The 26507-nt window shown below is 42.6% G+C and overlaps 1 protein-coding gene across 2 annotated transcripts in view; it reads right to left on the bottom strand.

Annotated features, from left to right (window-relative positions):
* Positions 1-331: 331 nt before the first annotated feature.
* LOC148038494 (Cysteine proteinases superfamily protein) overlaps positions 332-26507 on the bottom strand; it is a 62209-nt gene continuing 36033 nt past the window's right edge. The window contains exons 7-11 of one of the 2 annotated variants that reach the window (XM_087672789.1): positions 12872-12920; positions 12687-12771; positions 1534-1599; positions 1194-1419; positions 332-1058 (exon numbers count right to left, since the gene is read on the bottom strand). In XM_087672789.1, the coding sequence (XP_087528915.1) occupies positions 1367-1419; positions 1534-1599; positions 12687-12771; positions 12872-12920 (253 nt within the window). In that variant the 3' untranslated portion in view covers positions 332-1058; positions 1194-1366. The remainder of the gene's footprint in view (positions 1059-1193; positions 1420-1533; positions 1600-12686; positions 12772-12871; positions 12921-26507) is intronic. The other variant, XM_087672782.1, reaches the window with a different exon arrangement.

Here is a 26507-nt window from a genome sequence, read left to right as displayed (position 1 = left end):
AACCCCATCCAAATTGGGGGTTGACCCAATGGCTGCATAGAATGTCTAAGACTATATCAGTGATGCTATGAACCTTTGTAATCCATGGATGCATTATGACACAAAAGAGATCCCCACTTATTCTCATATTCAAAAGAATTACTAAAAAGTCTCCATAGATAATTATATTTTCCCACCAATGATTTCTTAAGAAGCTCTATGAGCAGACACTGTTTGAGTACCCACAGAAGCAATGATCTTTACCATTAAGAAAGCCTTGCATAATAATGAATGTCCATGAGGATCATTGTATGCAACCACTACAGCTGTAAATCATATCACACTCAATAGATGTACCTTAAAAACCTTGTTGCCTGCATAACATATAATATGTATTAAGGAAACCTTGCAAACAAGCCAAATCATGTAGATTGTGCTCTTGCAAAAACAAACCATGAGACTAAATTTCATCTACATAATTGAAACCAATCTTCATCTCTTTGGATTGCTGGATCCCTAAAATTCTTGTACACGTGTTAAAACACATTCATGAATACAATCGACAGAGTTAAGAATTCGTCCCCTTGCTAACATGTCGTGCGATGAACCAAGGGATCTAAATGATTTGACTCCATGTACAGATGCATGCCTACGGGATGTGTGCTGGAAGGCTGATTAGCCACCGCTTCAGGAATCAACCCATGTTTTGAATTATGATAATTGGTTCTGCATGCTTTGGTTTGATCAATTTCTTATCTCTCTGCTTTCAATCAAGTGGCTACCCTAGTGGTAAGCCAGTTGTTATTTATTGTTCCACTGACCCGGGTTCAATTCTCCCTTTTTGTAACACTTATATTAAATGACCTTGTGGGATGTAGACTGTATCTGGCAATGCATTGGTTAACTAGCCCAAGTTGCTGCTCAACCACCACCAGTAGGTGAGCTGGAGACATGGCTTGTTTTGTACTCCTGTCTTAAATTCATGAAGCAGGGATCAAACTGTTTTGGTATGATGGCCAACTGGCAGCTTTAATTTAAAAGGTTTTCTTTTGGGCAGATACTTGAGTTAGAGAGACCTGCTGGCAAGAAAAAGAAATATTAGGCTGCTAGCTCTATGCTGTGCAAAGTCAAGGTCTGAAGTTTGTCTTCAGATTAACTATCAAACAGCGTCATTAACTCAACAGAAAAGAAAGCAAGTTTGTTAACTTCATTACCTTAACCATCAAGTTTCTGGAGGAGTCATGATGCATTCAAAGGCTTCATGAATACAGAATATTATGTATTGTGGTGTAATCCGATAATTAGAGCTATGACATGGTCACATCTACAGTTTATTTGTACAAATGTTTCTCGTTATGTCCCTGAAGGAGGACATTATTGGCCATCATTAAAACAACCAATGATTTCTCTTTGGCTTTGTCTGTGTGACTGCAGGTAGTTCTGTCCAATGCAAACATGAATGAATGAAAATCTCTTCTCAGTTTTAGAAACAAAAAAGAGAGAACATTACATGAAATAGGAGAAGAAATGATGACTCCGAATATGTTAACTTACCAGAAGTTAAAAAGAGCGAGTTGTAATGAACTTCTGACCAGAAACTTAAGTATATATTTGGGAAGGCTGTTTTCACAAAAGCTCATTAGACATATTTGGGCTTACCTGCTGTCTCATAAACCATCTTACAAGATCAGATTCGTGTTTTTTTTCCTCAAAAGAAATATCACATTTGTATTTGTAGTGACAAAAGAGGAAAATATGATTATACAAGAAGGTTATGTTAAGTTCACATGATATAGGTCAGGTAAACCCTTGTATACTAAAAATATTTTCCATTTTGCATGTTTATCAGGACTAACATATCAACAAATCAAGCATTTAAATATATCTTATCTCATTTTGTCCAGTTTTTCTGGATATTAAAAAGACAAAAAACTGAGCACTATCCCCAAATAATCCTATAATGCCATCTAGAAAACAGATAGTAGTCCTAGGATCTCTAGATCCAAATATTGACATTGGAAATCTGTATTACCTTGAAGAACTGCACCATTAAAATTTTTACCGTAAGAAGTGTGTTTATAGCTGTCCTCATTGCCATAAAACGAGCCAAATTACAGAACCTATTCACAATTATCAATCCTATTCAAATTCTTTGGCAACTCAATGATGGAGGAAGAAGTCTATGAGGAGCAGCCTCTTGGATATCCTTTTTCCGGACTGTAAAGACAAGGCCTTCATTTGCAAAAACCTCATTATGGATTGAAGCAAGCACCGCATTCCTAGTTCCATAGGATGGATGAGTTCCTTAGGACTCATGGCTTTCATTCTACCCCTTATGACCCAAACTTATGTATAGAAACCACTACAAAGGGGGGGTCAGCTACATTCTTTATATGTTGATGATTTATTCACAGGCTCAAATTCTGCTACCATAGCGAATATAAAGACCTAGGTTTGTTCTACATTCGAGATGATTCACCTTGGTCAATTGTTCTATTTTTTGGGGATGGAGGTAGTTTATTCTGTTGAGCTAAAACATGCTTTACAGCTGATTAGCATTTTTAAACAGCCCCAAAACACGCTCGCTTAATAAAAAAATGCAAATTTGGTACATGGTTTGAGAGAGTTTTAGTGGTCCCCCAAAACCCTAATTTTTTGGGGCACCCTTCTACATCTATAAATAGATAGGATGCCCACCATTCAGCCTCATCCTTTTGTGCAAGCTTCTCACTCTACCGTGCAGATTTCAGCCATCAACCACCTACCATCTACTGTCAAGCCATCATGACTACAGCCCATCACTATCCAGCCCTGGGCGGCTTGTTTTCAGCCATTGCCTTGTTGTTTGAAGGTCTCCATCTGATGCGTATATGTTGGATTTAACCATCCCTTTATTTTCCCCTAGAGGCATAGATCACTCAATAGGACAAACATTAATTGAAAACCTATACCTAATGCTACATCAAATCAAAGTTAAAAGCCCTTTCCAAAAAGAAAAAAGAGAGAGCAAAGTCTGCTATGGTTCTATCCACCTTCACAAGTCCTAATAGGTCACTTAAGCAGCCAATATGCACCCCTTTGTTTGATGACTTTGCCTCTTTGGTGTGATGACTTGGGCTCCCTTAGCGAGATAACTATTGCCTCTATAGTCTTGGTAGGTCATTGTGTAGCCAACATGCACCCTTTGTCCAATCCCTAGCTAAGCTTCTTTATTGCTAGAGAGAATAGTGATTTGTAGCAGTATATTCCAAATATAGGCCTTAGTTTTCAACTAAACAGCATTGGGACACCTTGGGCAAAAGGAAAATATATGGGCTTCAGCTAGCACAATCTCTTTCTAGTTCTAGGTTTTGGGCTTGAGAGGGGGTGATGGGTGATGAGCTGAAAATGCATTACATGCTAATTAGCCACTCAAAATAGCCCCAAAACAAGCTTAATTGATCGAAGTACCAAAACTCTCATTAAAATAAAAGCGATTCTAGAGAGTGTTTGTATCCTAGAAGGCAAACCCTAATTTGGGAGGACCCGATCATTTATAAATAGATAGGCTACCCATCATTCAGCCCAATCTTGCTTTTACAGCTTGTAAGTGCTTCCTCTTTGTTGCCCACACCCTGTTCGCAAAAGATATCTTAGTTCAAGCTACTATCCACTACTACCTATCATCAAGTGCTTGTTGTTGAGCCAATCTGTTGCTATTCGTGAGTGTTTCCAACCTTCCAGCTTGTTATCCAGCCAAGGGACTGTAATTTGTACCCAAGGTTGTCTATGTTTGACAAGTAGGTTGATCAATCCAATCCATCCCGTCTAGTACAATCCATCCAACCCATTCGACGGGTTCCTTGCTTGCACGTTCGCCCAGCCAACTATGTTTTGCCTGGTCAAAGTGCGCGTTTTCTCTCACATGTTAATAAGACATGACACAAATTACAATTATCAATGTGATGAATTACAATGCATTATGCAGCTACCCTCTCTCTCTCAACATCCCCACACACACAGTCTTATTTCAACTCTCTTTTGTAGTTACTTTTGAGTAAAATCTCTAAATTTATGATTAAAGTCCAAACATCAAGTATAGACTTTAAATTATATGCAAAAAATTTTCATCAGACATAGCATCGAACGTAGGTCCAAGATTTATTAGTCCCATTAGTATGGTAGTAGTATCGGACAGTACTAATCGAACGCCATCGGACATGAGTCTATAGGGTTCTCTATGTTCGACGAACAAGCCAATCTATCCAGTCCATCCAATCCTGTACAATTTGTCCACCTGTCCAAACTTGTCCATGACAAGTTTCCTGCCTGCACATCCATCGTGTCAACTGTGTGCCTGCCTGATCAAGGTGCCCATTTTTTTGCGCGTCTTCTTGCCCATTTTTCTGCAACAGCTTCTTCAATAGCTCTATCCTATTCTCTCTCTCTTTCTCTACCCCCCTTCTCTCTCACACATGATGTGACATGACACAAATTACAATCATCAATGTGACGAATTATAATGCATTATGCACCCACCCTCTCTCTCTCAACATCCACACAGTCTTATTTCAACTCTCTTTTGTACTTTTGAGTAAAGTCTCTAAATCTATGCTTTATGTCCAAACATTGCGTATAGACTTTATATTATATGTTTAAAAAAATTTCATTGGACATAGCATCGGATGTAGGTCCAAGATTTCTTAGTCCCATTAGTACCGTACTAGTATCAGACAATACTAATCGAACACCGTTGGATGTGGCAACCTTGTCTGTACCTTCTCTGGCTGCCACCTGCTGCCACATGGCCTCATTCCTGCATTTGCTGCATTGTACAACAAGCATGATCTGCATTTTGCTGTTCCTGGAACCACCGAACTTGCCAAGTCATCATAAACATCTTCATTTACTGTTTTTGGAGTCGCTTGATCTCCCTGTCATCAACAAGGCTGCGTTTTTCAGATTTTCTGTATCACTAAGCTGCCATATCATCAATAGTTGCTGTGTTTGCTATTCACCTTCCCTAACTACTCATCAATCATTACTACTATAACTACTTGTCTGCTGTCACTGATCCGGCCATTATTGAGCTGCGTTTGCTGCTGTTGCCAGACATCTTTGGAGGCTACCTACTGCGTTTCAAGATGTATCAGAGTACGACACACTTTTCCACCCATATTCTCTGCCCCGGTCCTCCAAACACGAGTTTAAGGGTCAGTTTTTCACCTTGCATAGTGTGTTTGTTGCATTGAGCATTGTTCCTATTCATTCATAATTCAAATTTGATTATCTTTTATGTTCATTGTCTTTGTATTAACCCTAACCCTAACTCTGTTTCTTTATCAGTCTGTATGTTTGTCGTATGATTGTGTTGATATTCTGTAGACAAACTTTACAGTTCTTACTACATGAAATACATCCATAGATTTTGAAATAGCATCTCCATTGCATGCTATGCAAAAGAAAGATGTGCCATTTAAGTGAACAACAATGGAAATTTCATCTTTCGACAACTTTAAAAAAAAAGATGACTTCAAATCATGTGCTTGTATTGCTTGATCTAAGGAAGTCGTTCGTTATTTAGTGTGATGCATGTGAAAATAGCATTGGGGCTGTTTTAATTTAGGTGGCCTACAAGAGCCATATTCTCCATAGTGCAAAGAAGAATTTGTAGGTCTATGAGAAGGAATTGCTAGCTATAATTCATGCACGTTTAATATGGAAACACCATCTTTTGGGAGTTGATGCCCTCGTGGTCGCATGCACTGTGCGCAACATGCTATACAACTAGAGTCTAGTACATACATGGATAATGGATACAATGATAGTAGATACAAAAAAGAGTGTCTCTCTTTTTTGTATCTACTATCATTGTATCCACATGCCACTATGATGAGGCAGATCTGAGTGCTGATCAAGAGAGTTTGAAGATGACTCCTCGGCGTCAAATGATGAGACACTCTCATACTCATTCTCACTGATGAATTTACCATCATCATCAAATGATGGCTCTCTAGGCACTAACTATGTGGGGGGGGGATGTCATCATGAGGCACGGGATGGGTGCTACTAGAGCCTCACCTCACATATATCTGCAAGCCACTCAAATCACCCCTCCTTCATGTCAAAGAGCGTTGAATGACCATGCCCCGGCTATCACCTACTCGAACTCCTCGTCCACGGGCACGTTGACTGTGAGTGTCATATGAGTATCTGCTCCTATACGCTCTCTATAGAGCTTTGCAAAGATCATCTCCTCCTCATCCATCTCCTGACGTACACTCGGAAAAGTGTTGATTGTCAACTTGAATGTATCAATATTCTCATATAACTTCACCGCTCGCCGTCGTGTCGCTTACTACCCCTGCCCCCTGACTATTCCCTCACGCCCGCGCTCGACCTGCCTATCGCCTTGGCTGGTGCCTCCCCGTTCTTGGCCTGCGGCCCCCGCCTAGCCCCCTGCTTGTAACCCGTCACCATGTCCCCGCCCTATTCGTGCCTCGCTCCACCTTGTCGCCCCGTCCCCGCCCTGTTCGTCGCCCACGCGACTGGCCACACTCGACTGCCCACACCCAAAGACCCCTTCCCACCCGCCTAGCCTCCCATTCTACCTGCCGCCTTGCCCATCCCGCCCCCGCATTTTGCGCCCACCCCCCCCCAGACTATCCTCTGCTCCAGATCCCCCCCCCCGGGCGCACTTCCCCCGTCCACAACCTTGGACCCATCCGTAGCAAACACAGCAGTGTTCCCCCCTCTTGCCATTGATCCCCCCACCCTCCAGTTGCTCCCTCCATCTACAGCAACTCCCCCCCTAGGTAGCACTGCAACGTGATTGGTAGTCCTCTCAGGAGGAACGCGCAATGGAAACCTTTGGTCAGATACCGGCGCACTCAACGAGTGTCCCCTAGTCAAACACCTTGCGTGTAGTCCTCTCTGAGGAACAACTCTTAGCCGTCCGAGCTAAGGAGCTGGAGCTAATGGAAACAACGATTTATGGTTAGGTAGTGGGACATTCCCCAGCCAGGGCCCAGCTTCGGGACTGGCTACACTCCACGCTGCACATCGGGTTGGCGCAAATTGAGGAGGCGGTCCTATTGTGCCAAGGGATCTTCATGGTCCGGCTTAGCTCGGCGAACGCAGCTCGCGAGTTACTCGCCAGTTTACCATATGCGTCCACGAAGGGGATCATACACATGGTCCCCTGGTACAAGGGCTTTACTGGAGGTGTTTGCACTCCACAACAGGTTTCTTCGGCACCCAGTCACCCTTCTTTTCCCCGGCCTGGAGATTGAGTATCGCCAATTGGTGGAAGACTTTGAACGGCTTTTCGGCACTATCCTTCCCGCATCCTTCGCGGATGCAGTGACAGTTGTTGCAGGAGTCCCAAAGGTACGGGTGGCAATGAAAGAGGTCAAGAATATCCCACAATTCCTAGAGATTGAGGCGGACGGGTACTCCTTTAGACAGCAGGTCATTGTGACAGGGCAGCCAGGGCAGTGCTTGTGTTGCCACGACTTTGGGCATCAAGCAGTAGGTTGCACGCGTTTTGGAGCCAAGGTGGCTCCACCAACAGGCCCGCAGGTGGACGCTGATGGCTTCACACGGGTCCAGAGACGACAAAGAGGGAGACGGCAAAGGGGGTGCAGCTACCATCTCAGACCCAGCCTTGGCAGCAGGGAGTAGGTGAGTATGTGAAGCCCCCTCGGCAAAGCACTCCACAGCCCCCCCCTGTCCGCCCCACCCGGCAAGACTGCAACCCCCCACATCCACCACCCGTGCCACGGACTACCTCTCCTGAGTCTCCACAGCCCCCACACCCACCGCCCTCCACATCCCATGCACCCCCCCCACTAACCCTGGCCCGCAGCCCCCCACTTCCAGGACCACCAGTCCCCCCCCCCCCATACCCGCCATGTACTTTCATCCATCCCATTATCCCTCGATCATCCTTCCCCCCACCACCTCCCATCTCGAGCACTCCCCCTGATCCGCACTTGGTTCAAGCAATCCCCCCTAGACCCATCCCCCCTCCTCCCACAGGAGGTGATAAGTCACACAAGCCTACATCCTCTTCGCACCAGCAATCCTCCCCCTCCCATACAGCCACCAGTTCATCCACCCCTGCCGCCCGTCACACTTTCCCGAGATAGGTACACTTGTTGCCACAAGAGTTCTTCCGCAGTGGCCCATGGTCCTACTTGAGAGTTGCGGAGCACGGAGAGTTCCCACTACCTCTAGAGGTGGGGATCTTTGTGATTTGTAAGTCAAGGAGGGGGCAAGGTCCATCTACTAGCACCACCCGATGGACTAAACTATGCTTGTTTTCCTCAGTCCTCTCACTCAGGGAAGTAGACGACGACACAGATAGAGGAAGAGTTGAAGAGTCAGGTGGCGGACCACACCTCCCAGTGGATGGGAGAAGGACTAGCATTGTTTGCACAGCAGTGGCTTGGTTGCATGATGGATATTAACTGGTGGGCTGGTGCCGAGGTCCCTCACTTGAGCATTATTTTTCGAGCCCCTCCACAATGGAGGGCTCCAAGGGATGTGATCGAGTGGCCCCTGGCAAAGGCGGCCCGTTTCTACCAGTGCACAGAGTCTGGACTCTCGGCCTGGCTGATAGATGCATTGATAGTACCACCTGGAACTTCGATCACCCCTATGGTCCGGCCGAGGGCCACCATGGGGGAATGGAGCTCGCTGTCCAGACCGACGGTAAAGCGTACCTGCATGCCTCATAGCTCCTCCTCGCCATCAGCAGCCTCCACACCGAACAGATGCCTATTCGGGCAGTCATAGGTTTCCCCATGAGCTTACACCTTGCATCCTGGAATGTGAATAGCCTCCACTACAGTGGGGCACGTGGTTCCAAGAAATTGATTGTTCGGTAGGAGTTGCAGCCTGCCCTTGCCGGATGGATCGACATCTTACTTCTACGGGAGCACAAGCTCACCCCCACCCAGGCCCAGCGGGTAGGGAAGGTACTCCCAGGCAGCTCGCACACTTACTGGGAGCACGCCATAGGTGCCCACGGTAGGAGTGGAGGCGTGTGCACCTCTATTGGTTAGAGTCTTACCGCTTGTGTTCGAGACCACGGAACGATAGTGGCAAGGAGGGTGCTATGGATCAGATTGGATATTGGTGACTCGTGCCTTGGAGTCCTTAATATCTATGCCCCTACGGAGGTTAGGATACGCAACAAGTTTTGGGTGGAGATCGCGAAAGGACTCCCAGAGGTGGACTCCTGGATTGTTGGAGGAGACTTCAACAACCTGGAGGCTTTGGAGGACCAGCAGGGCAGAGGGAGAAACTATCAGGGCATGGCCAAGGAGGAGCAGGAGGCATGGGAGGTGTTTCTACTGGCAGTAGGAGCACGCGATGCTGCCTGGAGAGACCTTGCCTTCCACAGGAGGGAGAGGTCGCTGGAGTTCTCTTAGGGATACAAGCGGCTAGATGCAGTCCTGCTGGAGCGGTTGGTAGATTATGATCATCAAAGGTTGGTTACCACTTGGTTTATAGTGGATGATCATTAGTTATCAATAGTATTCAGCTGGTTTTTTTGACAAGCTACAGCAATGTATTGCATGATGCCATCAATAGTTCAGCTATGGTCCATGCTCAGTCTATGATTTACTATGGTTCTTTGGTCATTACTTCTGTGATATTTTGGTAATGGGAGCATTCCATGAGGTTCCAGCAGTAGTTTTGCACTCTTTTTGTGTATTATGTTTTGGTGATGCTGGCTGAAAATTTTCAGCAAGTGTTTAGAAGTAGCATGGTTAAACAATAGTACCTAATGTTGTTTTACTATGATACCTTCTAGAAATTCTAGTGCAGTATCTTTGGCTTTTGGCACATTGCAATGCAATCAGGGGACGATTGCAAGGATTTCAAAGGGGACGTTTGTCATCATGGGGACATTTATTTTTAATGCTGCATTTGGCTTAGACATTAATCAAGGGTGCACTTTCAAGTGTGGATGCGTACTTCGAAATTTTTGGGCAAGGACAGAATTTAATCAAATTTCAGAATTGCATTCTGGAAATTAGTTAAAATGGCTGAAACATCCAATTAGAAGGCTACCACTTGGAAAAACCTTTCAATGCAAGAGAGAAGAGGCTGGTGGGAGGCTAGAGAGACCATATTGGGCAAAGGGAGGAAGGAGAAGCTGTCAGATTAGCTCTGAAACATACAACGGTTTATTGTGCAACTTGATTTTCTCTCTTATTCTTTAACATAGGTAGCCAATAGAAGTATTTGTTGCTATAAACCCTAATTTACAACAAAAATTAGGGTTACCAACCACCTTAGGTCCCATGCCAGAAGATTGAAGGCATAGTACTTGAAAATTTGAGGAATTTCAAAGATTTCAAGAGGGCTATCCCATCCCAATTGAATTTGGGATTCATTTTGACTAACCAAGGGTCAAGAGGAGGCTAATCCCCTACTAGATTAGGGGGCAAACTAGACTGAAGGCTTCTTGATTGTTTTTCACAGCAAGTAGCATTCGACTTCAAAGGAGATTGGAGCAATCTCAGTGTACTTCGACAATTGCAATACAAGTTAAAGAAATACCACACGGGGCACCAGTTTTGGGGCCAATCAAGAGTTAGCAGTCCAAGATTAATAGGTAACATCTGTACTTCAGTTTATTTGAATTTATTTCTTTTTCTATAATTAGTATATAATCAAGTCAATTACCACCCTTTTGGAGGAGGCAAGCTGGTTTCAATTTGAATATTCCACAAAATTGGATATCCATGTTTGCTCCCCATAAGTCTATACGTTTCTTGGAAAAGTCAATTGTGTTTCTATCGAATGAAATTCTTTGTAGAAGGATTATCAATCTTGCTGTTTGTATTGCATATTTGTACTCATTGGTTAGAATGCCAAGTTATATGAGCACTATGTCCAGATTTATTTGACTATTTTATATGTTCAAAATATATTTGACTATTTTCTACTATTTGCTCTAGATATTGCTGAAATTGCTTTCATGTTCTTTGGAATTGTTACTTGATTCTTTTGTAAGATCTAATACAATTGTGGTATTGTGTGGAAATGTTGGAAAGATGATTCCAAAGCTTGCTACCTTTCTGCTACATTTATGAGAATGGATATATCTCTGCAATAATGTGCAATGAATGTAACTCTTTGTCTAAGGTTTTTTGTTGATAAGATGTGTGTATCAATGAGATCATAGACATCTGTTTAATTGTTACCTTTCTGTAAGTAGATCTCCTTCAATCTCAAATGACCCCCCCAAAAAAAAGAACAAAAAACAAAAACGAAAACATGTCATGTTTTGAGTCTTGATCAAAGATTCACATCACACTATCCATCCAGAGTAATTGAAAAAGTGGAAGGGTCTTCCTGAGATAGAGCCTGCTTGGTAATCAGTTCCAAGTTTGAAGAGCAGGTTTCCCACCTTTATAGCTGAGGACATTGTTGAAGAGACAATGGTACATAAGGGAAAGGGTTATAGGTTATGACAGCATAACCAGGTTTAGGCATCCATCATTACAGTTGGCAGCCAATTTGACAATATCAGTATACTCCTGGGCAGTGCCCAAGTGTTAAACAATAGGGAGGCCTTTAGAATGGAATCTTGAAGTCTTTTTCTTCACTACAAAAAGGGGCCTTACAATGAAAGCAAAACTTTGATACAACATTGTTAAGACTAAAGGTTTAGTGGGCCACCCCATTATTTACAAGGTTGCTTCTTACAAGAGCTTTCATTTGTCAAAGCCCCATCGAACATTTAACAAAACCAATTAGTAGCAACTCGTAAGGCTCTGTCCTAAATCTGAAACTGGGGTTTAGCCATGAGATTTGAATTTGAGTTATGCCTTCGGTTTGAGTTTTTTGGTTAAAACCTATCAAGCATGCTGGATGGACAGTATAAGCTTGGTGAGGGGGAGAGTAGGTGACAATTTATTTCCTCAAAAATTTTCAGTTCTTTTTCTATAAGGGAAAAAGACAGTCCTTTTCTCTCAGCCTTTTCCTGCTTTTTAACAAACCTCACCCTAAAGAAACCCTGATGTTATAAGAAATTGGTCTGCCTCCCACACTAGTTGCTGAAAATGAACGATTCCATGACTTGAAAACTGTTGATTTTAATCCATAATAAAGCAGTCCAAAATAAAGTATGTCAGGACTATTGTCTAGATAAGTATGACTTTGACAGCAGAGGGAGAACCGAGAATGTGCCATTTTTCTGTTTATCCCTTTCTGTTTCGTTCCCTGAACAAGCCAGTCTTGCAACTTTTCTCTCGTTCAAACAGCCACTCATGCAACTTTTCTCTGCTGCAAACACAGTCTCACTCCTTTTCTATGTTTCATCTGACCAATGACCCCTATGCTCATTTAGTGGCATCTAGAACACACAAATCTACCGTGCATAATTATATACATGTGATTGTGCATACCAAACAGCTAGCAGCTCTGCAAACTTATGCACACACACGCGCACACACACTTATACTGTAACCTCACAAACCTGAGGAGAAAAATGGATATTTTGGTTTGTTGTTATACTTCAAAACTAAATGCTTTGAATATCAACCTGCAACTGCATGCATCACTGTAGACAACTGCTAATGTGCAGAAATTACTATAATGCAGCCTTCCGTACTTCCGTACCATAATTTTCTGGAGCTAGAAACAATATTCATATATCGACAGAGGACTAATCACATTTCAAATGTCTAAAAAGGTGAGATCCTTACCAGATGTTTGCTTTGATAATTTTGGAATAATCTCTATATAGCAAGTGTCTTTGAAGGATGTAACAAGCCCTATTCTCACTCCGAACTATAAACAGCATTTAAAGAGTGCCAATCAGCATAAATGACTAGATTTTTACTACAGGATCTAAAAAGTGAACTTTTACTGCATAAAAGAGGTTACTTACATGATCTGCAGCAGCCTGAAGTGTCACATGATCACCCCATTCTCCAAGCCTGACCAATGTTCACATGAGAGCAGATGCAACCAAGGCAATTCGCCAAATGCTTTCTTTTTAAAGATTGCAGACATTACATGCAGTACACACATCCAAGACAGATGGCAAATGATACATAACATGGCAGGTAACTCTAGAACATTTCAAAGTGGAACCTGTCTGAAAAGGAACTTAAGCCTTATTTTCCTTCAGCATGTTACACACCAAGACTGTATGTCTATGCAACAAACATCTTTTAAAACTCACCTTTTCTGGACAGATTGAATTAAGAAAAAGAAGGTTCAGAAGCTTATTACTAAAGACTGGACACAAGAGGAAAACACGCTATATTTGTCTTTCTCCCTCAACTTGGCACGCTTAGTAATACTCATCTTCTGGATTGTGTGCTCTTGAGCTTGATGTCCTTCTTGTATGTGTATGTATGTATTCTTGCAAACCTAACCCTAAATCTAAAAGATAGTATTAGAGCAATCTTTTGTATTGATAGAAGCAGCAGCTGCAGCATATAGGAAAGGTTTCCTCTTCTTCATCTTGAAAAATTGCCATAAGAGAAGCAAGTTCTTAATATAGCATTTTGGGGGCTTTTCACGTGCAACAAGGTTACCTCGATTTTTTTGGATGTAGTCGACCATCATTGTTGTCACCTAAAGGAAGCTAAGAAGAAAGAGGCAAATATGGCTGCTATAGATGCCTCACCATCACATGTAGAATCCGTCAATCTTCCATAAGATGCAAAATGGGCATTTTAACACGCAATGCTGCTATGACCCATATTTGCATGATGTATGCATGTGAATTGCAATATGTTTAACACTTTGATGGTGGTGGTAGCAAGCACGTCATTTCTCAGTGAGAGTTCTCATCAATGAAAGCAGTTCCTGTAGGAAATATTGCACGTGTGCCATTAACACCTCTTATCCTCTTCAAGGAGTTCCAGATAATGCTCTTGTTGTTCCTAATGATACTACAAACACTTTCAAATATATTATATGTACTAGGATCAAGAAGAGCTTGCTATCAGTTTCAACAATTATTGAGATTAGTTTAATAGTCAAGCTTGTAGATGATGATATACTTTCATGATCTGCCATTATTGCATTTGATTCATTATGACATGTTTTGTATAGACTCAGTGCATATGGGAAGATTATTGATGATGCAACATATCAGTTTCAGATATGCATGCAAAATTTGATACAAAGCTTCAACATGCACTTTTAGTCATCTAAATTTTAGAAGTTTAGTGTGTCTACATAAACATGATATGGTGTCAGGTCATGGAGATGTATGCGCTCCTATGAGCACACTACATTTGTTAACTATTTGTATCAGTAACTTTTACTGATGACCACTATAGATCTATATGGGTATATCCATTGAAAGAAAAAAGTTGATGTTTTAATGTACTTCAGAAATTCGTTGCTATGGCTGAAATGTATTAGGATGTAAAATGGGCATCCTCTGTTTTGATTGAGGGGTGAGTATAGCCCTAAATAGTTCAATGCATTTCTGGATGGATGTGAGATACCTATTTTTTCATGTCCCATCTAAGAATAGGGCCCGCCATTCTTATCACATTCCCTGTTCACATCCCTAGTTTCCTGTTCTCCAGTCCTGGTACCTATGGATAAAACACCAATGCATAGTGCCATATACATCTAGCAAAGTGGTGTAACTAACAGAAAACAACAAGTCTCCAATCAAGACGACACGATGTTGTGAGAAATTAGTTAGTTCATGTATGAGTGTGTGTGTATCAATGGGTTGGGCACATGATTTTCCAGCTTTCGTGTGGCCTATTATTTAGGCACCAATTTTATTGGCATTTATTTGTGCTGGCCAACCAACCTGATTATTATAGTATTATTTTGGCTGGCCAACTTTTTCATGGGTAGAGCCTATTTATAGGCTGGGGCTTCCTCCTCAATTGTCTCAGCATAGTGTAACATCTACAGTTCATGCCAGACAAAGAAAGCCAGTGCCAATGCTCACTCGACCGGTGACTCACTCTTGTATTTGACTGTATCATGTTTTGGTATATCGATTCCATTTCCTGAGCATTCTTCTGAGTTCTCTTTGCAGTGTTCTCTTTCTTTGCAGTCTCTCTTTCCTCTCTTGTGTCATGCAGTCTATTACAACAAACTCTCACACTTCCATCACTGCACCCACTTCTAACATGGTATCACATGTCTGTATTTGGGATCTTGGTGCTGCTTTCTGCTGCTGCCAGTCTGCCCTCACACTGTTGCCTTGCTGATCAGTCCCTTGACTGCTGCCGCCCAGGTGACCAGTTTCTGCTGCAAATCGGCCACTTTTCAGTCCTCAAAACCCGGCATTTTGACATCAGCAACCTGTGTTTTGCTCACAGCTGCTTCCATTTTGCTTCAGTAGGGCTTCCCTCACCTGTTTCTTACTGTTCTGCTGCATTTATTGCCTAAACCGTCTGTGTTTTTTTTGTTCAGCACCTGCACTTTCAAAATACCCCTTGTTTGCAAGCTGGGCAACAGTTATTTGCAGGCTTCCAGCAGTGTTTTCTGGGCATAAGCAGTCCTTCTAACCCTCTGTTGGCTGCATTTTGATCAGATTTTCCCTGTTAACAGCTGTCATTTTGTGATCAGCTCTCCTATTCATTGCATGTGAACTTGTGCTAACTGTAGTTTGTGTTGGGTTGGGCTGTACTCTCTCTGTATCTTTTATTTTCATCGTGTTCACTTATTATCCCCTCCAATGGCACCTCCCTGCTGCTCAACTGATGATAAGCTCCATAGCCCTGATTATCTAACCTAGAGTGCCATTATGAAAGCATGGTTTGTGCAAAAGCACTTGAGGTATGTGGTTTCAGGAGCTATTATGCATCCCAAGATGCCAAATCCTATTCTAGATGATCAGGTTTCGGGTTCATGACAACTACAAGGAAGCAGTTCATACGTGGGAGTTGGATGACACTCGTGCTTATTCTGCACTTCTTTGGTGCATCTCTAAAGAGGTCTCAGGTCCTTCCGGTGGTTTGTCTCCTGTCGGGTAGCTCCAAATGCGTAGGAGAAGTTACAGATGTTATATGAGACTCCATTGACCATGCAAGTTGTAACCCTCTATGGTCATCTCCACCAAATGAAGTTCAAACTGAAGGACACCATCCAATCATTCCTACTTCATGTTACACAGGTGCAGGATCAGCTTTCACACATGCAGTCCGTGCTTCCAAAGGCTCATCTCATGGGGACTGTACTCTATAAGCTCCCCAACAATTTGATGGAGTTGTCAATGCTCTTCGGGCCTAGACATCATCGACACCAATGAGCTTTACACATATTTCATCCATGTTGCTTGAGCATGAGGTATCCTTGAGGTTACAAGGGAGGCTTCCATCTCTATATTGTGGCCATGATGAGGCATTTGCAACTTTGGAGAGGAGTGACATGAAGAAAAGCTAAGAGCTGACAACTCCTTGCTCATTCCTTCACCCCATGGCAAAACACTCCATCTAGTAGCCATTGTCTCTATAGGCATGATCAGCTTTTGTCCATATGTAAGCTTTGTTGGCATGCATCCTATGCTCCTCCTCTAGAAGCAAACTGACTAACTGAAGAAAAGTGATTGGCTGTGCGGCAATCCTCATGGTGAGGTTTAAGGCCGTATGAAAAGCCAAACACGAAGGAGGTAATGAGTTCAAAGTAGTGGATATCATCTGTGCATCCGAATAGTACTCATCAACATTCATGAGTTGTTCTCGCAAGTCCTGAATTGTGTTTAAGTGATCCTGAATAAAATCACCTTCATCCATTTCAATGTCTCTAGCTCTTTCTTTAAGAAAGAGATGCGAGTCTCATTTTTGCCAACAAACATCTGCTCCAAAGTTAGCCAAGCTTCCTGTGAAGAAGCTGCTGAACGAATATGGGAAATGATTGACCACTGAATTGCCAATGCAATCAATGACAAAACCTGTGCATCCCGTGTATCCCATGCTTTTTGAGCTATTGTTCTTTGGGGAAGTGGCTGAAGTGGAGCAGGCTGAGATGCCCGTGATGCACATCCTCCTGGAGGAGTAGCTGGAGCCACAACTCCAAGTTGAGCTTCTTCTCCACTGACATAATCCCAAAGATTTTTGGCCACAAGTACAGTCTTCATCATGAAGGATCAAAGTGAATAGTTATTTCCATCCAATCTGTCCTCTTTGGATACATAGGTGAAAACATCTCCTCCCTGATTTGCCATGATTTTTCAATTACCAAAAAATGCAAAAGAGCAATGTCGAAATAAAACTTCACTGGAAATCTGAAAATTTCTAGAAATTGCAAGAAATAACTTTCTGCAATTAATGTACAGAGGTGCACTCTGTCAAAATTGTCTGTTATGCACGCAGTCCAACGTGCAATCAGTGTTCAGCAACACTGTACCAGCAAAATCCCCAAAATTTCCTTGCCTCGGGTTTGTCAAAACAGTCTGTCAGTGACTGTAACTGCAGTGCGTATGCCAATGTTCCCGAAAAACATAAAAGCCCAATAGGTTCTGATAAATGTACCCAAAAATTTGCATCAACCGTGTCCTTGACACGTATCCTAAACTCTGTGCCTGTGCCATGGAAACCCTCTCTTCCAAAAATTAATTCTAGAAGAAAAAATGTAAAAAATTTTAAAAATTTTACCTTGGAAACGATGAATCGTCGCTGATGACAGGTGGGTATGGGAGTGGTTAACGTTGCTGACGTCGGAGGCTGGAGTTGGCGGCGCTTATCACGTGTTGTCGGGCAGCAGATGTCAGACGGACTGTCGCGTTCTTCATGGCACAGTCGACGGGTCAGACGAGTGGCGAGCTTGACGGCACAGTCGGCAGGTGATGAGTAGCGAGGTTGACGTCTTGAAACACGAACGGTGTGCATGCAAGGGCGGCGCTAGGCGGGCGAAGCGACTGACGGCAGAGGACAGGGATAAGGGCACAGACAACTTGACGTCTGGTGGCGCTTCAGACTGGGCTAGCAAGGCAGCTGACGTGGCGTGCACTTAGGGACAGACAGGACAGCACAACCCAGGCGGAAGGGCGCAGACAAGGGCTACGCAACCTGGGCTGGTTCGTTGCAGGTGGAGCTAGCGCTGGTGGACTTGCTGAACGACAGGGCGCTGGTCGCAACAGGACTGGTGGCGGGGCACTGTCAAGGCGAGAAGCTGTAGGAGATGGGCAGAGACAAGGCAAAGTTGAACTGAGCAAGAAGCTCCCGGAGGCTGAGCGGAGCTGGGCAGAACCGGAGCTAAGCAGAGCAAATCCAATGCTCTGATACCAAATGTGAGGGAGGACAAGATCGAAGCTCAGCACAGAAAACCAGTAGACAGTAGAGAGTGAAGCACGACACCCAATGCAATAGACTGAAAAAGTGTCAACTGAAAGTACAAGGTACAACCCTTAAACCTTAGGGTTGTAGAGGGGTGTTCACACCCGAACACGGTAAGTGCCCGTAAGCGTGTGTCATAAGCACATACGAAATAATACCATAAGTCTGGGGGAAAAACCTCTCCTACCGAGAGTAAAAAGTACCCCAGTGTCCTACTAATCACCGATACTCCAATGTGAGTGTAGGCGTAAGTGAGGCGTGAGTGAAATACCCAACAGCCTCCTCAAGGCCTCCTCTAATGGAGAAGCCTAATAAAACATCATGGGGTCTCAAGAAGAAGGTGATTGAGACATTGTGATTCGGTTACGAGTTGTTCGTGTGTCTCGCACAACCTAGCACTCCACAATATCCACAAGATACTCTTTACAAGAGCACCAGCTCTGATACCATATGAAGAAAATTGTGGAGCACCTATTAGGGTATGCACTAAGGAAACACAAAGTGTACAACGATGATAGAAATACAACAATAAAGACACAAATGTGCAAAACTCAAACCCTAAAAGTAAAACTCAAAACTCAAACACAGAAACAAACACAAGCAGAAGGAGAGAGAAAGAAAACAACTTTGAAGTGAATGAAAACTATAAATGAATGAAGAGTGTAAACAGTGCCCAAGGGCAAAGCAGTAGTGTCGAAGAGTAACATCCACCAAAGATAGATCCCAAGTACTGTGACCACCAGGGCAGAGCAGTAGTGTCGAAGAGTAACATCCACCAAAGATAGATCCCAAGTACTGTGACCACCAGTCGGAGATGAGAGTGCGGAATACTAAAGGGGAACAAGCTGGTCACAAAACATAGCAGTCGGAGGCTGAAATTTGGTAGACGCAGCAATGTACCACCACAGAAGGCTGGAAACTGATCGCCCGAGGCAAAGAATTGTTAGGTGACAACAAAAGAGGTGTTTGCTGATGTAGGCGGCCTACTGGACAGCAAAAACCTAGGTACTGCAGCAGTTGCCTAGTGGGAGAGATGGCAGCAGCCTGTTGCTTGGCACCGGATGCTAAGCGCACATTGATCAGGTGCTACCAGACACAACAAATAGAGACATCCAAATAGCAAGGTGATGGCTGAAAACAGATCGCCGAGGGCTGGATGGTGATGGGCTGCGATGGCTAGACGGTAAATGGTAGGTAGCTGATGGCTGAAATCTACACAAAGAGTGAGAAACCTGCACAAAAGGATGAAGACTAAATGGGGGCAACTTGTCTATTTATAGATGTGGATGGAACTTCCCAAATTAGGGTTTCACAGAAAAACTCTCGAATTGCACACCATTTTTGTACTTTTCATTAAATAAGCATGTTTTGGGGTTATTTAAGAGGCTAATCAACATGTAATGCATTTCTTAGCTCAACAAACGTTTGGTCAAGAGCCGCATCACATATATCTCGGCTTGAGATTATCATGTGTGTCACTTGTATACTTGACCACACATGAGGATGCCCTCTATGTAAAGAGGAATGGTGATGAATTCTCGCATTTTTGTATTTTTCATTAAATAAGCATGTTTTGGGGCTATTTAAGAGGCTAATCAACATGTAATGCATTTCTTAGCTCAACAAACGTATGGTCAAGAGCCGCATCACATGTATCTCGGCTTGAGATTATCATGTGTGTCACTTGTATACTTGACCGCACATGAGGATACCCTCTACGTAAAGAGAAATGGTGATGAATTCTTGGTCACTGTCTTGTATGTTGATGAAAAGCTGGATTACTCGGTCAAATGGAAGATATATTATAAACTTCAAGGCTGAATTGAACTCAGCCTGTGAAATGTCAGATTTCAGCTTGGGCATTCAGTTTTGCAAGCTTGCAACAATATATATCTGCATAGAGTACCTATGAAGATAGGTTAACATCTGAGTATTCATGAATCATGATGTGGGGGATTACTTCGAGGTTGTTCTCTATTTGCAAGCTGTGAAAGCCTCACCTATGTATGAATTATGAGCCTGACATCCAATTTGCAGTTCCATGATACATAGGTTCATGCATAGCCTAGGTAGAAAGCATTGGCAAGTAGTTAAAATAATTTTTCACTATTTGAAGTGACACTAGGCACTTTGAATTTATTTTTTTTCTTAAGGGCAGATCATTGGTGCCAAAACTTGTGTGCCTTTTCAGATTCATATTGGGCTAGTTCTTATGACATCTAGTGTCTAGTAGTTGCTTTTGACCATCTTGGTTACTATGTGTCTCATGGCTTAACAAGGATTGTGCCCACATCTAGTTGTTAAGGTGAATATAGGGTATAACATTCTTTGCAAGGAAGATGAGCTTGCCTTGTCTGCCAATACGGGACAATGGTGCAGACCTTTTCACATTGGCTTTTCCCTATCAAAAGTTGAAGCTTTTCGCAAAGCCTTACACTTATTCCCCTTTGTAGATTGATCACAATCCAGAGTTGGGCACTTACCCTGTAAATCTCATGCAAGCTCACATGTTTACCTCATCATTCCTAGGGAGAATTTGTTCCCATGTTATAGTAGTGATATGTGTGGACACACTTACGACCACCATGTATTGTCTCTCTTTAGGAAATATTTTCCCCCATGCATGTATATGTGCCCAGCTAGGGTTACTTTATCTTTTAAAAGTAGCACACTTGGTGATACTCATTTTCATAATTGCATGCTTTTGAGTTTCTTGTTCCTATCATATTTGTGTGTGCTCACTTGCATTGTCAAATGTTAAAAGTTTACTGAGGAACAAACGACCATCTCCCAAAATCTAAGTAACCCTCCAGAGCCCATCCGTGGTTGGAAAGGTGTGATACCCCTATTGAGAGAAGCTTGTGAACAGCTCCATCTCTAAGAAAGGTCAAAGAAGAAGCTTTCAAAAAAAGTTGCTATTGTGCTGCAAAACTTTTTCTTTATACTCTTTGAGTAAAATGCTTGTCTTAAAAGAGATCATCCGGTATGGAAACACACCATGCCTTTGTCCATGGACTTGTAACTTTGACACCTGTAATTTGCTCTACTTCATATGATCTCTCAAGGACCCCTTGCTCATTTGATTCTTTGTTCTAGCCCAAACAAAGGCAACATCATGGAATTGAAAGTCATCCCACATTGCTTATACAGTTCTTAGGGTTTCCCTTTGCATAGCTCTCAAAAGTTGCTAATTAGACAACATGGCATACATCAAGGCACGCTCCTTGATCTCATCAAGAAGCTAATACCCGGTTGTTAGTGCTCCTCTACATCCATCTTGATCACATGACATGTGTGCTGCTGATCAATAGTCTTGATGCAGCTTGCTGTCCACATGGCAGATGTACCAATAATTCATGAAATTCACCTCAATTTGTGGCAGTTCCTGCAATACGCTCCATTTTGGTGAAATCTGGAGTGTGGATGACTCATGCTGAAGTATGAAGTACAAGCGAAACCAGCCTTTCTTAGAGAGGGTGGTAATAACTTGATTAGGCACTAATTACAACAAGCCTAAAATTCACATAAATTGAAATGCACACTGTACCACTTTAATCTTGGACAATGGACAACTTGTTGCCCCTAAAAATGGCGCCCCTTGCAGAATTCCTTTAGCTTTTATTGCAAATGGATAGAGTATAACTAAGATTCTATGATTTCCTCTCCTAATCCAAGTGCCTCTTGCTGTCATAAATGACCAGCAAACCTTCAAACCAATTTGCCCCTTGGTTCGGATTGGCCTTCACCCTACTTCCTGAAAAATAAATTAAGCCTGAAATCTAATATGGGTTGGCTGACCTCTTGAATCTCCCTGAAATTCTTTAATTTCAACCATTGGAATTCAAGTCCTAGGCCTTTAATTCTAAGCACACATCTCGAGGTGGTTATCAAACTCTAATTTATGTTGTAAATTAGGGTTTACAACAGAGATTTTCCAATATCTCCAAAGACCTCTGATAACTCAAATGGTTGGATTTTGGTGAAATGACTTCAGAGATGGCTGTAGGATGAGAGAGAATGCTATAGAAAGAAATTTCAGAGTTTCATCGCAACAAAGGCTGAAAATTTGCTACTACCCTACTCAAACAGATATGGAAGCTGTCACCTACAACTTAGAACCACCACAAAGGCTACTAGCCCCTCCTGTATTCTATCACCTACACTAGAAGGGCCTTGGGTTGTAGTCATCTACACCTTGAGGGCTCCAAACTACTATCACCTACTATAGGACTTGTCTCTGGTGGCTGCAAATCACATCACTAGCATCTCCTTACTCTCTAACAGCCTCCTTCTCTCTCACAATGGGGCTGAAATAGGCTTCCACCAACCCCCAAAAACGTTTTTTCCACTTGCAAAGGCAAGTTCTACCAAGTGGCAGCCTTCTAATCCCATTTTCCAGTATTATCAAGCTTACTAAATCAATTTTCATAACATTAATTCTGAAAATTGTTTCAATAATTATTCTAGCGCTCAAAAATTTAATTTTACCAACCAATAATTAAATTGGCTAGGCCAATTTATCTTCCAAGTATCCCTGAGTAGTTATTAGCCCTTAGACTGGCATTAATAAATTAATTAATGTCTAGTCTCTGATATCACCTTTGACATAAGGGGCCAATAAATTGGTCTACGCCCAAATTTGACATCGGGTACCACCTAGTACTTGTCAAATATAACGTATTACAACTGTTGCCTTTGGTAGCAACTTGTATTTTGGAGTCCTAGGTTCCCATATTGTAAAATAATTGACTTATACCTCACATGTACAAGTCACCTTAGCACAGTTGATTAACTTTTAATCAAAAGCTAAGAAAAGCAATAAAATTTCATGTCCTCGTGACAATAAGAGATGCTCCCTTGAAAATTTTCATATCCACATGTTCATCCTATTTGTAGTTCATGCCATAATAGCCCAAGTCGCTATCATCTATCCTTGCATGCCCTGAAAGAACAATCTAAGAATTCTTCTCCAAATCTCCTATGCTCCAGGGCAATCCCAAATGAAGTATATCTAAGTCTCCTCAATCATTCCGCATCTCCCACATGCACCCAAAACTCTTCCAAAGTCAAACCAAAAATATGCTATGAGATTCCTCCGTGCTACAATCCAAAGAAAGAATCTAAATCTTTCTTGTTCTAAAGTTCTCCTCAGATCTCCTCCCAAATGCCAAGAAAGGTTGAGTGATACCCTATCTGTACCAACGTTGCACAGTAGTTGGGGTCGCACTGATTTGATCATCTGAATTTTGCTCCCTTAATCTAGCCATGTATGCAAGGAATGGAATGTTTGGAAACCTGTCCAGAATGGATCTTTCCTCTCCTACTCTCCTAAATCTCAGTCAAGTCTCTGCAAAGGTCTCCTCTGATAAGCCCAACACCTCCACCCCACTTGAGTAAAAGTCATCAGACCTAGATCAATGTTCAGGTGACCACATGGCTTGCAAGTTGCAAAGCTTGGCTTACACTCTACTCTATGAATTTCATGGTTATGGCACTCTTACTTCACCAAGATGGGAGATTTCCAATCTCACAGATTGACACATTTCATTACTCTACACCCACCCATCTTGCAAATACAATGTATCGCACGGTGCACCTAGCTAGACCTTGTCCACTCTCTAGGGCGCACCCAAAGAGGCTACAAGGATCACTGAATACAGCAGCATGCAACCCAAGGGTAAGCACTAAAACTCAAGAGAGAAACCATGACTCCCCAACACAACTTCCATTATTCCTGCACGCCTAAAATTGGCCTTCAATAGGCATTGATAACTCCACAACAAAGATGAGTGCAGCAAGAGGTGCCTTTGCCAATGCATAACCCTCCACAAATAGTACACCAACCATGAGCAATGTGAGATGGACACCTACTCTTGATTCTTGAATGAGAGATGGATGTCACGATGATACATCTGTCCACAGGATGCTCCACTGTAGGTAGCACAAAGAGCACCTCATGAGAAAGACTTGAAGCCAATGTAGGTAAAGAGCTTGAGGAGCACAAACAGCCTCTCCATGGTGAACGATCCTCCATGCCTTGAACAAGTTGGATGGTGTGCCTAAAATCAAACTGAAGAAATCCTTGTGCAAAAACCAAGAAGTTAATAAATTGCCAATGGCGATTCCCAAACAGTGGATCAAGATCAAGAGGAATGAAAATTATGTGTGCCATAAATGGGATGCAAAGCCAACCACTCAAAATATTGAAGAGGGTCACTCTAACTCAAGTTAATGCAACATAAAGTCAATAAACTAACTCTTTTATTGTGTTTGTGCCTATGTAAGGTAACATTTTTGCTTGCATTTAAAATGAAGTAGAAAAAGAGGTTAATTGTGACCCCTAAAGGTCAATGGCAGAAGCATTGTACACTGACGGTCAAACACAGCTGACACCAGGCTCACAATGTGAGAAGTCATCCACATCAATGAGGCCAACATGGCAGAGCAATGTGATCAAGGTGATGAAGGAGCAATCGAGTGATGCACTAGTTCTGACATAGAATGCTCAATTGCCAGCCACACCAAGCCCAAATGGCAGCTCAGAGGTTGTACCAAATGCAAGCACCACTGGTACAGACCCTTTGTTCACATGCCACATGATCGAGCACATCATTTCCGAGAATGTACATCTATGGCTGCCAGTGCGAGTTTTGATCCAAAGACCTGCATTAAGACTCCACAAAGGTTCACGACACATGAGAGCTTGGGCACTGATACTCAAAATGCAAGTATGACCAAAACCCAAGTCTATGAGCCAAAACACGATAGTCTCAAGATAAGAAACACAAATTTTGGCAAATAATAGCTTATGCACAACGAGGAAACACAAATCCAAAAACAACACACATGAATGCATGAAACAATGATGAGCCAAAACACAATACATCAACTCTGATCTTGCCCGTGTTAGGAATCAAGAGCCTAAAGCTCTGATACTATGTTGAAAGTGTCGTGGGCTCAAGAGAGGTTGTCACAACTCTATAGAAACAGAATTTGTATCCTTTTTCATTAATTTGTCTATATAATGATTTATTAAATTTATTTCCTTTGCACTAATTAGATATAAAGAAAAGTGCATTGGAGCTGGCCACTGATGAGTGGTCACAGGTTATGGTGGACCCACGCGGTGGGTTAGAGAAAAGATAGTTCACACTTCCACCTATATGACCCGATTGGGCGCCTGTGACTAGAACTCACGCATATCAGGGTTAGACTCGCACACAGAAAGGATTGATGCCTTGAAGTGTGGGCTAGATCCACCAGAACAGACAGTTACAATCAACAAGATGGCATGATCATGAAATGCTTGTATAATGTGCATGTGTGGGCTGAAAGCTTGAAATGCACATTTCTTTGCATAGGAAAGTCAAATGAAGATTCGGATACCATTTTTGCGATGTACACGGAAAAAGCTTTCATATGATACCCATATTGGGGGGGTCCCTAAATTTTAGGAGATCCCTAAATTTTAGGAGGTCCCTAAATTTTAGGAGCCTCGAATTAGCCTAAAAATGCTAGTCCTAAAAAATAGGGATGTCATTCTAAAAATAGTAAGTTCTGTACTCTGACTGTGCTTACTAAATTTGGTTGTTTCTATTCTTGACAGTATTCAACCCAAAAAGGAAGGCCATAGAGAAGAGACAAGTGTCAAGACACTTGTCACACAAGTTTCCAAGTGTCCCACCACTTGTCACATCTCATGACATGTGGCTGGACACTTGTCTTGTGCTACTCCACTTTCCCCTTTTGTACTAGCTCTCCCCTCTCCTATAAATAAGAGCTCGTTTTTCTTCATTGATCATCATTTTTCTTTGCTGTAAACTCATGTACAGCACCCACAGATAGCCAGAAACTGGCCCCATCCATCCCCATCATCATCCCCCACTTCCCCATTATCAAATTCCTCCATATTCCCTCTTCTATCACTGCTGTTTTACAAGACAGCAAGCCTGTAAATTCATTACAGCACCTCCTTCTCGAGCTCTTTCTTCCATTTTAGCTACAAGAAGCAAGCCCTATCCATGTACTGCTGATCAACGATGGAGAAAGGCTGATTTCCCCTTTTTCTTCTCTCATATTGTAAAGAAATCAGTTCTTATCATTGCATAATAGATAATGCATGTGTGTTTGTACATCTTTGCATGATCTTGTGAGAGTGAGAATTACCTTTTTCTCACTCTCAGGTTGATTGTAACTGAGCTCTTCCCTAAGGGACTTGGGTTGAGCAGAAATACATTCCTTCGGGGGGGGTTGCCCATC

This window comes from Lygodium microphyllum, chromosome 3 (assembly GCF_053477565.2).
Source record: "Lygodium microphyllum isolate KBCC chromosome 3, Lygodium_microphyllum_v1.1.10, whole genome shotgun sequence".
NCBI classification, from domain to species: domain Eukaryota; kingdom Viridiplantae; phylum Streptophyta; class Polypodiopsida; order Schizaeales; family Lygodiaceae; genus Lygodium; species Lygodium microphyllum.
The sequence above is the reverse complement of the archived record's forward strand: the minus strand, read 5'-3'. Positions and strand labels throughout refer to the sequence as shown.